At 40.7% G+C, this 15,289-nt stretch overlaps 1 protein-coding gene across 1 annotated transcript in view; it reads left to right on the top strand.

The window, feature by feature from the left end:
* Positions 1-15,289, top strand: part of BLNK (B cell linker) — an 84,388-nt gene that overhangs the window by 25,065 nt on the left and 44,034 nt on the right. Inside the window, 3 exon segments of the mRNA XM_070752424.1 lie at positions 4,186-4,251; positions 11,713-11,769; positions 14,419-14,468. Of these exon segments, the coding sequence (XP_070608525.1) occupies positions 4,186-4,251; positions 11,713-11,769; positions 14,419-14,468 (173 nt within the window).

Below are 15,289 nucleotides of genomic sequence, written 5' to 3'. Positions count from 1 at the left end.
AGGTTTTTAAGGGGGAAATAAAACCTAATCAAGAATTATCGCTATGATAAATTCTGGAAATTATTCTCTAAGAGGAGCAGTGAAAGGAGTCAGATAACATAAACTTGTAGAAGAGGAGAATTACAGTTGTGGTCTAAGAATATCTAAAATGCTGTTCTGTTCTCTTCAAAAGGCAAGTCATGGGCAGATATACTGTCACATAAACCAAGGAGAATCAGATTGAAGATGAGCAGACATTTTTTGGTGGCAAGAGCTGATACATGGAAGAGTGATGGAGTCTTTTCACGGAAGCTTTTAAGAGAAGAGTTGAATGGCCACCTGCAGGAATGGTTTAATTTAAGACTATGAGTAGGGTCCCTAAAACAGGGGTGGCAAACTTGCCACCAGCAGATCAGATGCGCCCCACATTCCCACCCCTGGTTTGGAGAAGGGGGAAAGTTGCAATACATCAGGTGACAACAACATGACCCCACGAGTTTGGCACCCCTGCCCTAAAGGGTCCCTTCCAGTTAACGCACTCTATGACTCTATAAGTATCTTGGAGTAATTAAATAAAGTCAGTAATAACTTAGGGCAGTGTTGGCGAACCTATGGCACGGGTGCCACAGGTGGCACGTGGAGCCGTATCTGCTAGCACGCAAGCCATTGCCCTAGCTTAGCTCCAACGTGCATGCGGTGGCAGCCAGCTGATTTTTGACTTAGACAGAGGCTCTGGGAGGGCATTTTTGGCTTCCAGAGAGCCTCCGAGGGGATGGGGGAGGGTGTTTTTACCCTCCCACAGCTCCAAGGAAGCCTTTGGAGCCTGGGGAGGGCAATACACGAGCCTAATGGGCCCACCAGAAGTTGGGAAACAGCCTGTTTCTGTCCTCCAGAGAGCCTCCGGGAGGGCAAGGGAAGCTGTTTTCGTCCTCCCCAGGCATTGAATTATGGGTGTAGGCACTCACGCATGTACGGTAGCGTATGCCCATTTTCTTTCAGCACCCGAGGAAAAAAGGTTCGTCATCATTGACTTAGGGCATTTGTAGGAATTGTTTGGAATCTACAAGGGTCACCCACTAGTCATAAGCTATAATCCTTTTTTAAAAGTTTCACTTGAGTACCCATTTATACAAAACTAAAAGACATGCTAACAAAAATAAATACCAGCTGCACAGCAGTTTCTCTTTCACAGAATACAGCAGACTTATTCCTTTTCATAGTAATGGAGCAAATGTTGAAGCTGGTAGATATTTCACACTCCTCGTGGTCTAGTGAGAACTGTAGGGTTTTTTTAAAAAAAATTCCAGAATTTCAGTAAGATATTTTTTTTGTTTGAAGTCCTCCAAGATGTGTTTGACTGCAACTGTTATCCTTAACAATAGTCATCCACAAAAGAAGAGCGAGAACTTGTACTGTTGATCTCAGATTAAAATAGGGCAGATACAAAGTTTTCATTGTATCATCCAAAGTTTTCATTTCATCACCCAGTTTAAATCATTAAATTATATGTAATTGGTCCTTTCCCATCCTGGCACCATTCAGGTGTGTATCTGTTAGCTAAATGTATTCCAGGGCATGCAAAAAGTAGTAAATTGCTGAAGGCTGATCATATTGAATTATTGTCCCCCTGTCCATAAGAAGATGTTATGTCACACATTTATTTTACAAAGTTTTACATGACTTCCACTTCACCCATGTTTCAAGTGGGGGGAGGAAATTTCTCTATTTTTATGCAGTGTACATAAGAATATGTACACTTTCTCTATTTTTATGCATTGTACACTGTTTCTACATTTACAGACCTCTAGAAGATGGTATGAAAGTAGGTCGTTTTGAATTACCGGTACCTGTTTTGGAAAGCTGCCAGTCCTTTATAAAAATCCATTTTTGGCTTATAGACTCTGATTGTATGTGAGTCCTGATGTGCGTTTTCATTTGTTTAAAAGGATGTTCACATCTTGCGTTTGTTATAAAATGCAAAACAAAGAATGTGGTGCATTTTGCACCTTAACGAAAATATTTAGTTAAGGAAAATATTTAATGTCTTGACAGCAATACAGTTCATGTCTTCTGTAAATAGGTATGCATGAGTACATGGTAATTTAAGACTTTACAATATAACACATCAATTTAAACAGTTATTGCTTGCAGATGGATAAACAGTCTTTTATGTACACTTGTAAATTAGAATTTATCCTACAGGCTAGAAGGCAGGATATTAAAGGAGGAGGAGGAGGAGGAAGATGACAACTAAGACATTGTCCTGGTAGTCTTTGATTTATGACCATAATTTAGTCTAGCTGTTACAGTTGTAAGTCTTGATATTCACAAAGTGGGTCACCATGTGATTAAACCTGATTTTATTATCTTTTTGTGGAGGTCATTAATTAAATGCAGTAACTAGAAAGCAAATTCATTGTTTGCTATAGGTCAGTTTTTGCTGGAAACTGGAATTAAATACTGGTTTCTGGCAAAACTGGAATAAATCACAATCACACGATGGCAGGGTAATACAGTCGTGAATGGAGGCTTGTTGCCTAGCGCTCAAAATGCAGTGACAAACTTGTGTTGTGGTGGGGATGATATCACAACTTCAGAACTCAGTCATAAGTATCTTTTTGCAGGTCCATTATAATTTTGAACACTCACTAAGCGACCAATCATAAGATGAGCACTATCTGTATACATTGGCATCCTTCTTGAAAGACCATAACATCATGCTCTGGATTCCCCAGAGCATGAACCCTGGATAGGTTACACTATTTATTAATAACCTGTAAATAGTAGTACTATTCATACTACTACCTGTATAACACATTATGGTAATAGCAATAGCACTTAAACACTGCTTAGCATCTTTTGGCTGTGACGAGGGGGGTGTTTTCCCAGGTCCGCCTGGTGCACCAGTTGCGGCCCTATTTGGACAGGGAGTCTTTGCTCACGGTCACTCATCCCCTTATCACCTCGAGGCTCGACTACTGCAATGCTCCCTACATGGGGCTACCTCTGAAGAGTGTTTGGAAACTTCAACGCATCCAAAATGCAGCCACACCAGCAGTCTTGGGCCTTCCAAGAAATGCCCACATTTCACCATCACTCCACGGACTGCATTGGCTACCAATCTGTTTCCGGGCACAATTCAAAGTGTTGGTTATGACCTATAAAGCCCTTCATGGCATAAGACCAGATTGTCTCCGAGACCACCTTCTGCCGCACGAATCCCAGTAACCGGTGCGGTCCTCAGAGTTGGCCTCCTTAGGGTGCCGTCGACACAATGTCAGCTGGTGGTACCTAGGGGAAGAGCCTTCTCTGTGGGAGCCCCGACCCTCTGGAATCAGCTCCCCCGAGAGATTCGCACTGCCCCCACCCTCCTTGCCTTCCGAAAGAGCTTAAAAACTCACCTTTGCCACCAGGCTTGGGACTTTTAAATCTTCCCCTGACCAATGATTGTTTTAAGTATCAGTGCTGAATGATTGGTTTGATTGGTTTTCCTTTTTTACAATTAAATTTAATGGTTGTTTTAATGTAGTATTAATTAATTAATTAATTGATTAATTGGATTCATATTGTTGATTTGTTTTTGTATATGCTGTGAGCCGCCCCGAGTCCAAATAAATAAATAAATAAATAAATAAATAAATAAATAAATAAATAAATAAATAAATAATAGTGCTTTACAGCCCTCTCTAAGCAATTTTACAGTTCATTGTCGCCAACAATCTGGATACTCCTTGAGTCAACCTTGACCCAGTCAGGATAGTAGGAATTGAACACTAAGCCCTGCAGTACTGCATTCTGGCCACTGCATCATCCCAGCTCTCATAATAATTTACTTGTATAATTGTACATTCTCTTTCTACGAAGTTTCTTAATGTCGGGTGGCATATTTTACGCTATGTTTTCATGACACTGAGTTACAAACATTTCCCAATGAATAGAGTCATTAGGAAGATAAGTACTTTAAAGACATTAAAATACAATGGCAAATGTTAACATTTTAGTTGTTGATGATGTTGGGGGTAAAAACATAAAGATGTCAGAACTCATGCTCGGCTTTTTTTCAGTTGAATGGACAGATTTATGGCTTTTCTTGATAATAGTTTGAAAGTGGTTGGCCATTCACTTATTTCATCATGTTGTAGTATGTATTCTAATGTAGTAAATGGTGTAATCTAGTAGTAATTCTTACCATTTTCTTTCAAACAGGCAACTTCAAAAAATAGTGCATGATATCAAGAAAAATGATAATGGAATAATGAGCAAGTTCAAAAAGTAAGTTATGTAAACGAGCATGCACACAGTGGAATTATTGTTCTGTTTGATTTTGATGCTTATTTTCCATAATTATGTCAAATGTATCTACATAACTGGTTATTCTTTTTATGTTCAGTTGGGCTTACTTCCAGAACATTTCTGGTTAGCATAATGTGTATATCAAATGCAAAATAATTTTCTTGATGCTCTTGTCTTATCCAACTGTTTAGAGTCTGTTTTGATAACTTGAAAATAAGCTGTGTTCCAGCATCTTAGCCAGCTGTATTGTTACCAACTATTAAAAATCCATTTTTTCATATAGAAAAAGGTATGCATAAATAAGGTCATTACCCTGTTTAGAGAAATCTCAGCTAGGTACTGGAACTTTCACACATTGCTAGCATCCCTTATGGTGCTGAAACTGGCAATCCAGGAACATCTGAAGGACATAAATCTACACTAAAGGTTCAATATATCACCTGCATGGGAATGACAGCTAATGAAGGTAAAAGCAAATGTTCTCTCACCTCTATCTGAAAAACTGTAACATAGAAACTGAGAAAGCTTCTGGGATGAGAAGTGAAACTTCTTCAAAGAAAAACAAGAAAGTCCAGTTGCCTCCTGAAAAAGCACCTTTGGGACAGCCATGACCAGGATGACTGAGAATCTCCATAGACGTAACCTAAAACATTTTAACCAGTTAATATCTATGACTATTCCTTTCTCATCTTGTCATATTCAGATTTCATACCCCCCCCCCCCGGTATGAAACAGCTGACATAGTAGTTAGATGCCAGATTCAAGGACAACATGAGGATTATAAGCAAATGTATTAAAACCTCTCCAAATTGCTGGCTTCCTGTTCTGAGCCATATAGCACTGCCAAATTTACCAAGGCAAAGATGCATTAGTGAGAGAATGCAGAAAAATTATGAACAACTCACTCCTACCATTGCATGCTTCCTCATTTATCAGCAGAAAGACTCAAATCCAGAAAGCCCCCACTGGCATTGCACAACTTCTGCCCAACAACTTTAACATCGATTCCCAATGGAGAGCAAAATGGGTTGATGAATGCCGAAGACATATAAATTACCCCACCAAAAAGGTGCCAGGGTTTTGAACTACCACATCAGCCATGGACAATCCTGAATAGGATTCGCACCTCATCAGCATCTGTTTATACACTCTGTATAAATGGGGCATAGTGTCCTCCCCCTCAGTGTGATTGCAGGGTCTCATGTCAAAGTATAGGTCACATCATGACCATTTGTAAGCTGCGGACATATACTGATCCCGTTTCTGATTTTTTAATATGATTCTGAGTTTTAATGGTTTGATGGCCTAGATCAGAGATGTCAAACTCAAGGTGCAGGGACCAGACCTGGCCCACAGGGTACTTAGATCTGGCCCACAAGAGCACTGAAAAGACTGAAGGACCAAGTTGTGGTGCTTCTGCCAGTGAGAATGAGGTTCCGAGCTCCGTTTTTGGTTGTCAATGTCTCCTGCAATCCTCTGCCAGTGAAAATGGAACTTGGCCCTCCTGGTGCTCCATTTTCACTGGCAGAGGGTCGCAGGAGGCTGTGGCAGCCAGAAATGGAGCTTGGGAGCTCATTTTTTCTGACGGAGCGCTTGGGCCACCATAGGCACCCCCAATATGAGTGACATCAAGCTGGCCACTCCCACTCAGGCCACACCCACCCCAGCCTCCTGAGGTCAAACACAATCCTGATGTGGACCTCAATGACCTCCCTGGCCTGGACACTTAAGATTTGAACATAGATTTTGTTTAACATTTATATTTTATTGGTTATTTATTCTTCTAATCTAGATGAAATATTAACATATATTGCTAGTCTATGTACTAAATAAAGGAATAAATTCCTATCCCATGGTTCAGCTGGATAAAAAGGCTGTGCTATATAGAAAATAACAGCTTCTATCTTCAGTGGCTTCCAGTGTGAAAAATGGAACAATGTTAACATCAGCAGTTTGAGTCATCAGTCAGAGTCATGAGGGTCTGCAGCTAACTATAATGTGGCTAAAATGATGAAATATAAGTACAGGGATCCCTCGATTTTCGCGGGGGTTACGTTCCAAGACCTCCCGCGAAAATCGATTATCCGCGATATAGCGGCGCGGAAGTAAAAACATCATCTGCGCATGCGTGGCCTTTTTTCCATGGCCGCGCATGCGCAGATGGTGGAGCCGGTGGCTGGGGAGGTGGATTCACCGCCCCCACCAGCCCTTCCTGCTCTGGGTCAGAGCCGCGGAAACCTTCGGCTCGCCGAGGCTGCGTCTGACCCCTTCGTTTTTATTGCAGCGAAGGAGGCGAAGCAAGGCTCCAAGCTCGCCTGCCGCCGCTACGCCGCCGCCGCCTCAGCCACCCCCTCTGCTCTGCAGGGACCTCGCATGCCACGATCTCCCTCTCTCGCCCTCCCCGCGCTTCTCCTCGGCGGCGGCCAAGCGGCAGACCCGAACTCTCCCGGGTCCCTCTCTATCCTATCCCCACCACCACACACACACACGCCGCCGCCGCCATCCACCCCGCTGGGTTCCCCACTTGCTCTTCGCCTTCTCCCGCCTCCGAGGCCGACCAGCCCAAGCCGCAACCTTTAGCCGGAGGCGGACCTCGCAACCGATTCTGCACAAGGCACCAGAAACCCTTCCACTCGCGACTCCCCACCCCGATAAATTCACCAAAAAAAGGAGAGACCCCCTTCAGAGAAACCCGTCCGTACACGCACACAAATGCACAATCCGAAGAAAGGGGAGGGGAAAGAGAGGTTGCTTTTTTTCTTCTCGTGGGCAAGTGGAGGGGGGGAGAGAGAAGGAAAGAGAGAGAAGGAAAGAAAGAGATGAGAGAGGGAGGAAGAGAGTGTGAGAGAGGAAGAAAGAGAGAGAGAAATGATAGAAAAAAGGGGAGAAAAAAAGAGAAATGAGAAAATGATTGAAGCAGAGAATGACAGGAAAGAAAGAGAGAGAGACAGAGAAGTGACTCTTGGTGATGACGTATGACATCATCGGGTGGGAAAAACCGTGGAGTATTTTTTAATTAATATTTTTTGAAAAACCGTGGTATAGCGTTTCACGAAAATCGAGACCGCGAAAATCGAGGGATCACTATACTGCCCTTTTGTGTGTGTCATGACATTGCTGGAAAGTGTATAGCTGTAGCTTCACTGTGTATGTTTCATCGCCTCCCTATAGATGTTCACATTCTGAGTGATGAGAAACAACAAGTAAAACGTGATCATCTTTTCAGATGATATCTCTAAATGCATTGCTCTCTTTTTCCCTAAATAAGAATGGCTGGTATTCGCAGCAAATCCTTCCCATCCCCACCCCCCCGCTTTAAGGGGCAATGTGGAGAATAGCAAAGTCCACTTACTGTGGGTGTAGCATTAGTGACCTGACCTGTGCAAACCAAGAAATCACCAGGGATACAAGTTGCAACTTGCAAACACCTTCGTTCACCTGTTAAGTCAAAAAGCTGTCTGTTTATTTGGAATCGGCAAATGGTTTGAATCAATTTAGTTTTGTATTATGTAGACATTCATGGTCAAAACAAAACCAGGATTTAACATGAATCCAGTCTCTACAATACAACCTACATCGTGGGGAGCATTTGAGACCAGTGATTATTCTGTTTTATAAGATTACGATATCCAATCTGTGAAGATCTGTGTTTCTGTCTCAACTATTGCACAACGTTTTCTGAATGGATGAAGTTTCAACATCTGCATTAAAACTGCTGCCTACCTCTTCTGCTAGTGTAACGCCAACTTGTCTGCTTCTGTTGCAACAAGCATGATAAAACAAAGCTAACACAATTGCCTTCCCTCCTTCAAAGATCTTAATTCTAGCAGCCATTTATCCACACCCACATCTGCTGTGTATACTTTTAAGTCTATATTTATCCTTGAAACAGTTGCCTAAATATAGATTATCTACAGAAAAATACTCCAGAACAAGAATCCTGATTAATTTCCTTTGCAAAACCCAACTCTGACTCTCTCACCTTTGAAGGCCTCGGCTTCTCCTAGGCTCAAATTGGGGAACCAGAGGGTGTGTCCTGTATTCAATGCAGACCCTCCACTTCGGTTTGTGGGATCATAACAAGTCTCCCCTGCCTTCTGCAGCGATTGGACTTTTTAGAAATACTTCTTGGGATTCTGTGGTGCTATGAATTTCACCCAAAAGGCTGCTTCAAAGACCATCCTGGGAAAGAGGCAGTGGTGGGCTGCTGCCAGTTTGGACCAGTTTAGGCAAACCCGTAGTTCTGACCAGCGGCTGGGCCCACCCACCCATCTTGGCACTTTCATGTCCTATATAATCGCCAGTTTTTCGATGCCGCATGAAAGGTGCACTCTCACATTTTCAGTTCTGGGTGTACTGGTTGTTACAGAATATGACATCCACCTCTGGAAAGAGGCCTGCAATGTTGTGTTTTGCACACTCTGAAGAACATTTGAGACATGAAAAGCTGCACAATCCTATTGTGTCTCTTGTAATTCGGGTGAAGGTTTTTTTTTTCCTAAATCCAGTTGCCAAGCAGGACAATTATTTTCTAGGGTTTTAGAAAGAAATGTTTCTATCTATCTGAAGATAGTGTGACTCAGCCTGTCCACCCCCAAATGGTTTTTCCTGGGAGGACTTGTTGTGAAATGTTTGTGTGTGAGCAATGTGCTATCTCTCTTGCCCAATGTCGGTTGTTGGAGAGAAAGGGCACACTATTGCAGGAGAATCTGCAACTCTTGACCTAGCCTCTGATTCTCAAAGAAAAATCAGTTCAGCTTTTTGATAAAGGTTCTCCTATTCTTCAGAAGTAGCAAATAGAGGACATCAAAGAGGAACCAGAGATAGAGAAGAAATCCTTACATTTGACTAGATTTATTGTGTAAGACTGGGAATGTTCTCTCAGAAAAGATTATGCTTGACAGAAAAAAGATGCACCATCTCACATAGTATGACCTTGAACAACAGATATAAACCATCATTACCCCAATAAAGTTGGGCATGCAAGGTATCGTTGCCTTGTGGGAAGATGTCAAAAGTCCCCTCAACTTCACAGATGGTTGTTAAAATTGTCCCCTATTTTTTGTTTCAACAACTGACATGCAATAGCATATAAACTCTTCAAGAGAGGCTCCGTTGAATTAGCTGAATTTTGCTGAAGCTATGCAATATTTCTGTTTTGTTATGGCTTTGATGCATAAGGTATTATCAGGTTACTAGTTCAGGTGACTGCTAAGCAGGTGCCTGTAATTTGTAAACAGAAAAGTGAGTCTGTATTGACTCAAAACAGAGAAAACAATGCCTAATTTAATATCGGAAACAAGAAGGCCCGGTCATATCAGAATAGGTCTTCTGGTAATGGGATAGTTTTAGGAGAAATGGTTAGGTTGGGGAGGGAATGACAAGTTTAGACTGGTATATTTTGCTTTCTGCAGCAAAGGACAAGATATAGTAGCTTTCCTACTACATAAAGCTGTACTTTATGTGTATTTTTTCCCCTAGGCAAAATGTAAGGGCATCCAAGTCTTACTGATAATATGACAATATTCTCAGAATTTAGAAGTTTGATTGGTTATTGAACACATTATTATTGTGCACCTCCCACTTTTGATGACATGGGCAGCTACATCTATTTGATAGATGACAGACAGACAGACAGACAGACAGAGCTGTATGAACAGCCTTCTCTCAACAGAATGACACCTCAAAAGAATAGCAACTGGCAGAGATAAGATATCAAGCCTGGCCAATCTGAAGATTTTGATTTTTGAAAGAGGAGGGAGAAGAAAGGAAAAGGAAGAGAGACTTTTGCTATGGCAACCAAGTGTCCCTTAAATCCTAAGAATGAATCATCATTTCTTCATACCTTTTGTGACTCCAGCAGTCCGTCGGGCCTTGAGAAGGCCCAGATAGTTTCCTTTGCCAATTTAAGACAGACAATTGAGGTGGAGGGTGTAAAGAGAGAGGAAGCAGCACCAAAAAGGGAAAGCCATAAATTGTAACAGAGCTGAAGACAAAAGGGGAACTGGTGACATAATATGGAATATCTGTGTCTAGAGAGTTCCTGAGAATACTGAAAAATCTACTGTAATTCAGGTTGCACATGATCTTGGCAACTTTTAAGACTTGTGGACTTCAAGTCCCTGAATTCTTAAAGTTGCCAAGAAGGTTGGAGATCCTTTCTCTATTTGAAGGCTAAGAGTCTCTCTCAGAGAGCTGGAAACATCATCTGATGTACAATGAGGAATTTATAATAAGGCTTAGCCAGATGAGTGTTATTCTTTGTAAATAGTCTTTTCCTGTTGCTTTATTCATTGGCATTGATAAAAGCAAGCAACTGTTGAAGACCAAATTTAAACCGAGTTTATTTTTCCTAATCAGATAACAATGTTGTTCTTTATGGCAAAGGTCATCAAGGTAGTCCTTGACTTACAACTCTCCATTTAACCAAGTATGATTGGACACACAAGGAATGCACCAAAGACAAATTCCTTGTGTGTCCAATCACACTTGGCCAATAAATATTTCTATTCTATTATATTTAACTGTTGAAAGTTACAGTAGTGCTGAAAGAAATGACTTTCCGCTGGGTTTCATGATTTTCACATTGTCCCTGTAGTCACGTGGTCAAAATTCAATCTCTTGGCAACTGGCATTTGATTTATAATGGCTACACCATCCCAGGATCATATGTCATTGTTATTTGCTACCTTCCAAATTGGCTTCCAATAAGCAAACTTAATGGAGGACGCTGAATTTACTTAAAGAATGCATGTCTCATCTAATGACTGGTGATTCACTTAACAACCATGACAGAAAATTTGGCATGACTCACTTAACAACTGCCTTGCTTAGCTGGGGCTGCTAGACCCAATTGTGGTTGTAGACCGCTTGTAGACTACTTGTATTATTATTATTATTGTTGTTGTTGTTGTTGTTATTATTATTATTATTATTTATTAGATTTGTATGCAAGACTCTCTCTGCAGACTCTGGGCAGCTCACAGCAGTAATAAAACAATATACAGTAACACATCTAATATTAAAAGTCTCAAATAACTTGTAGATGCCTATCACAAGAGTACATGGCCAAGTACTCATTGCCTGCAGTCTTGAAGTTCATGTATATGAGGACAACACACAAAGGAGTTTGCTCCTTTTGTCATTCCATTGTCAAATTTCAGCTGAGTTTTTAAAATGGTGTTTGAAGGGATCCTTTTTCAGGTCCCATCTAGAGCAATAAAAACTTCCTGCAAGCGAATGTGGCTGCCTGAGCTGAACATTAAACTATTGTTTATTTTTTGAAATAATATAACAATATTGTTGGGTGTGCATGTCTTAGGCAATTCCATTTATTAAAATAATAGAAATTATTGCTAAAAGCCTTTTATAAGCACACAAATCTAACCTACTTGAGAAACACTGTTTTCTGTTTATTCCTTTTCTCCTGTCAATATATAGGTTCCAAAATGAACAAGTGGCCTTAATATGCAAAACTGGAAAAAATACATGGGATCGGTATGACAATTTAGCATCACACAAGCGCTGGTTGTGTAGCATGATGTCCTGTTGCCTGCTTTCAGTGTGAAGTTTGCGTTTGCTGCATAGGCTTCAACCCATTCTTACTGAGCAAGGGTTTGAAGCATAACTTTCTCTCTTCCTTCCCTTTCATCAGCTCCATCCAGAGGGTGTTGCCCTAGCTTTCCAGGTCCTTTCCTTACGGGTAGAGAACCAGGGTCTAAAACATGGGCTTCCAACATTTATGATCTATGATATATGCCTGAAACACATTTTCTTCATAAACAGATCTGATTTAGCACATGCTGCAAAAGAAAAACCTCCAGTTAGGCACATGTGGGAACCTGCAAGTATTTTCTAAAATTAGCAAATAGCTAAAAATATATTAAATGCTTTGTAAAAGCCAACCCCATTTCTAGAAGTAAATTGACCAGCCTCAAATTAATGTAGAAATCCAATATGGTAATCAAGGAATTATTCCACTATATGCTAAGATGCATAGGTAAAATATTAAGTCTCTCAAGGTGTAGATGATGACATACAAAATCTAACCAATGATATATTTGAGGTTGTCAAGGACACCCTTTGTGTAGTTAGGTAGGCCAAGAATTGACTGAAAGTCCACCAGGTTTCTCCCAGCAATATCCAATCCTCAGTCTTAAACCTGCAAGAATTGTTCAGAGGGAGAGAGGACTTCAAGGGGGAAGAAGGATTGGAAAGTTTTCTTCCCTGAACATATTATTATTATTATTATTATTATTATTATTATTATTATTATTATTATTATTACTACTATTATTAAATCTGACCTCCTTCACCACACACCAATCTTAGAAGTACTTTCCAGTTGAAACTCCTACTTTAAAAAACAGGTTTTGGGGGCTTTCATGTCATAATTTGGATTAAAACTCGTTGTAGTTTTAATTTAATTAATACTCTACATTAATTAGTTAATGTAACTAATAATTTTCTCATTGGCAAACACTCATCCTTTCTTGTCTTTGACTTTAGATGTTGCTTTTGAATAGATTTCTTGAATCTGGAAGATGTGGACATTGTCAAAAATGCTTTGCTGCTCCAATAAATCATCTTTTTTGTGTGCTTTACAATGAAGTTCTGTTTAGCTCTGGGAGAATAAAGCACGCAGGCAGGAGGACAAAATGAGAAAGGGTGGGTTTTGGGGGGTTGTTGGTTTCCTGGTGCCTTAGGTTCTTGGCATCATTCTCGCTCGTTCTTGCAGAGGAGAGTGCTTGAAAAGTGCTTTGTAAACCTTATTTCAGAAACAGTTCCCCCTCCTTTTTTTCTCCACTTTCTGACGTCCTCAAGGTAGTGAATAACGTCAGTGGGGGAAAAAAGATGCTTACAAAAAATCAAGGTAAAAACTCCCTCTTCCCTGAGGGAAGATCGAATTTCAGTGACTCCATGAACTGTTCTTTTTTTGTTTTTCTCTTGGCAACAATAAGAAAAGTATGGCTGTTGTCTCCTCTTGGGAGGCTTTATTTCAGTTTCCCAACCAGCCATTACTTTTGATCTTCTGTGGGACTTCTTGGTCTCCCATCCAAATATTGACTAGATCTCATCCTATTCAGGGTTTTTTAAAAATTCAGCTAAGTGCTATTATCTTCTCTGATAATTGCTCTTAAAAATTAATATACAAGCATTAAATTCTATAATTATTTTTTAGCATTTGAAATAATTACTCAGCGTCATCTACACTCGATGTCTCCCATGGTTTTACATGTCCCTATACCAATGGTCTCCAACCTTGAAAACTTTAAGACTTGTGGACTTCAATTCCCAGAATTCCTCAGCCTTATGCTGGCTGAGGAACTCTGGGAGTTGAAGTCCACAAGTCTTAAAGTTGCCAAGGTTGGAGAACACTATCCTATACGACCTAGTTACCTTTTTCAAGACCAGCCAAGGTAACTGTTGAAAATGGAATTTAAATATCATAAATGATATTTTTTGAGAAGAAACGGAGCAATCTTGGCTAAGAAGCCATGATCTCACCAGACATTTGTCTCTTGGCCCAAAGACCACACCAAATTTTCAACTTCTGAATGTTGCGTGTGTAGGTTGTGAGGTCCAATATTCTTAGTGATTTATTCAGTACTTGTCTTGAAGGAAGTAACTTATGACGTGAAGTCCTATTCTGATTAGATATGCATAAATGAATAGCTTTTTGTGTGTGTGATGGAAGGAATCAGAAATTGCCTCAAGTCATTGTGAAGCTCGGTAGAATTAAAAAACATAGCCATGTGCCTTTTTTCAACTACAAAATACTGATTGAAATGAAGGATCTATTCCTGTTTTAAAATACTGAGAAATTCAGAAGCCAATTCTATCACATCCTGTTAAAAATACAAGATCCATGTTCTTTTTTGCATTACATATACTACATTCTATAGCTTTATGACTAACCAGCAACCTGCAACTGTCTGTTAATTGACTTTTCCACAGAAGTAGCCAAGATTCTGTTGTGTTATTGTGTTTGTCTTGTTTAGTCTCTTTGGAATTTTTTGTCAGTTGCATGTGTCTTTCACTACTGGCTTTCTGTAGTTGCTATAGACTTTGCTCTAGTGCCAACTGTTGCCATCCCATAATTACCAGTATATAGAAAATTAAAAATGATGCTTTTCTCCCACACAGGTTAACAAGCAAACCACCGCCAAGCATACCACCAGTTGATTATGTTCCAGGTATGGACTTGACATTATTAACACCGTTTTAGATTTAAGGATTGATGCAGGAATGTAAATCAGAGGTTTGGAATTCAAGATGGTGGCATGAGTCCATGCATGCAAGCATCACGTTAATTAGAGTGGAAGACAGTCCCTAGTTCTTCCCAAGTTGTGCCTGCCTGGTGATTTATATGACCGAAATGGATGCTGGTAGTCCTTAGCCTTATGACAGGCTTGGTTCATTTACCAGTTTTAAATTAATGAATACCATCAATAGGATTATAAAATTGAATATATGACTTATAACTCAATTAGGCTCCTTTATGGTCAAAGGTTAAGGCAGTGATGGTGAACCTTTTTTTCCTTGGGTGCCGAAAGAGCATGGGCGCATGTTATCATGCATTCGCAAGTGCCCATGCCCATAATTCAATGCCTGGGTAGGGCGAAAACAGCTTCCCCTGCCCTCTGGAGGCCAGAAATGGCCTGTTTCCCAACTTCTGGTGGGCCCAGTAGGGTTGTGTTTCACTCTCCCCAGGCTCCAAAGGCTTCCCTGGAGCCAGGAAGGGTAAAAACGCCCTCCCTCATCCCCCATGGAGGTTCTCTGGAAGCCAAAAACGCTCGCCCAGAGCTTCTCTGGGAGCCAAAAATCAGCTGGCCAACACAGAGACGCACATTAGAGCTGTGCTAGGGCAACGGATCGCGTGCCAGCAGATATGGCTGTGCTTGCCATTTGTGGCACCCGTGCCATGGGTTCACCATCACTGGGTTAAAGACTAATATATAAGTGTTTTCTCAGTGGTATGGGAATTACACCAAATAAATCTTTCCCACTTGTTAAA

Source organism: Erythrolamprus reginae, chromosome 5 (genome assembly GCF_031021105.1).
Source record: "Erythrolamprus reginae isolate rEryReg1 chromosome 5, rEryReg1.hap1, whole genome shotgun sequence".
Classification (NCBI taxonomy): domain Eukaryota; kingdom Metazoa; phylum Chordata; class Lepidosauria; order Squamata; family Dipsadidae; genus Erythrolamprus; species Erythrolamprus reginae.
The sequence above is the reverse complement of the archived record's forward strand: the minus strand, read 5'-3'. Positions and strand labels throughout refer to the sequence as shown.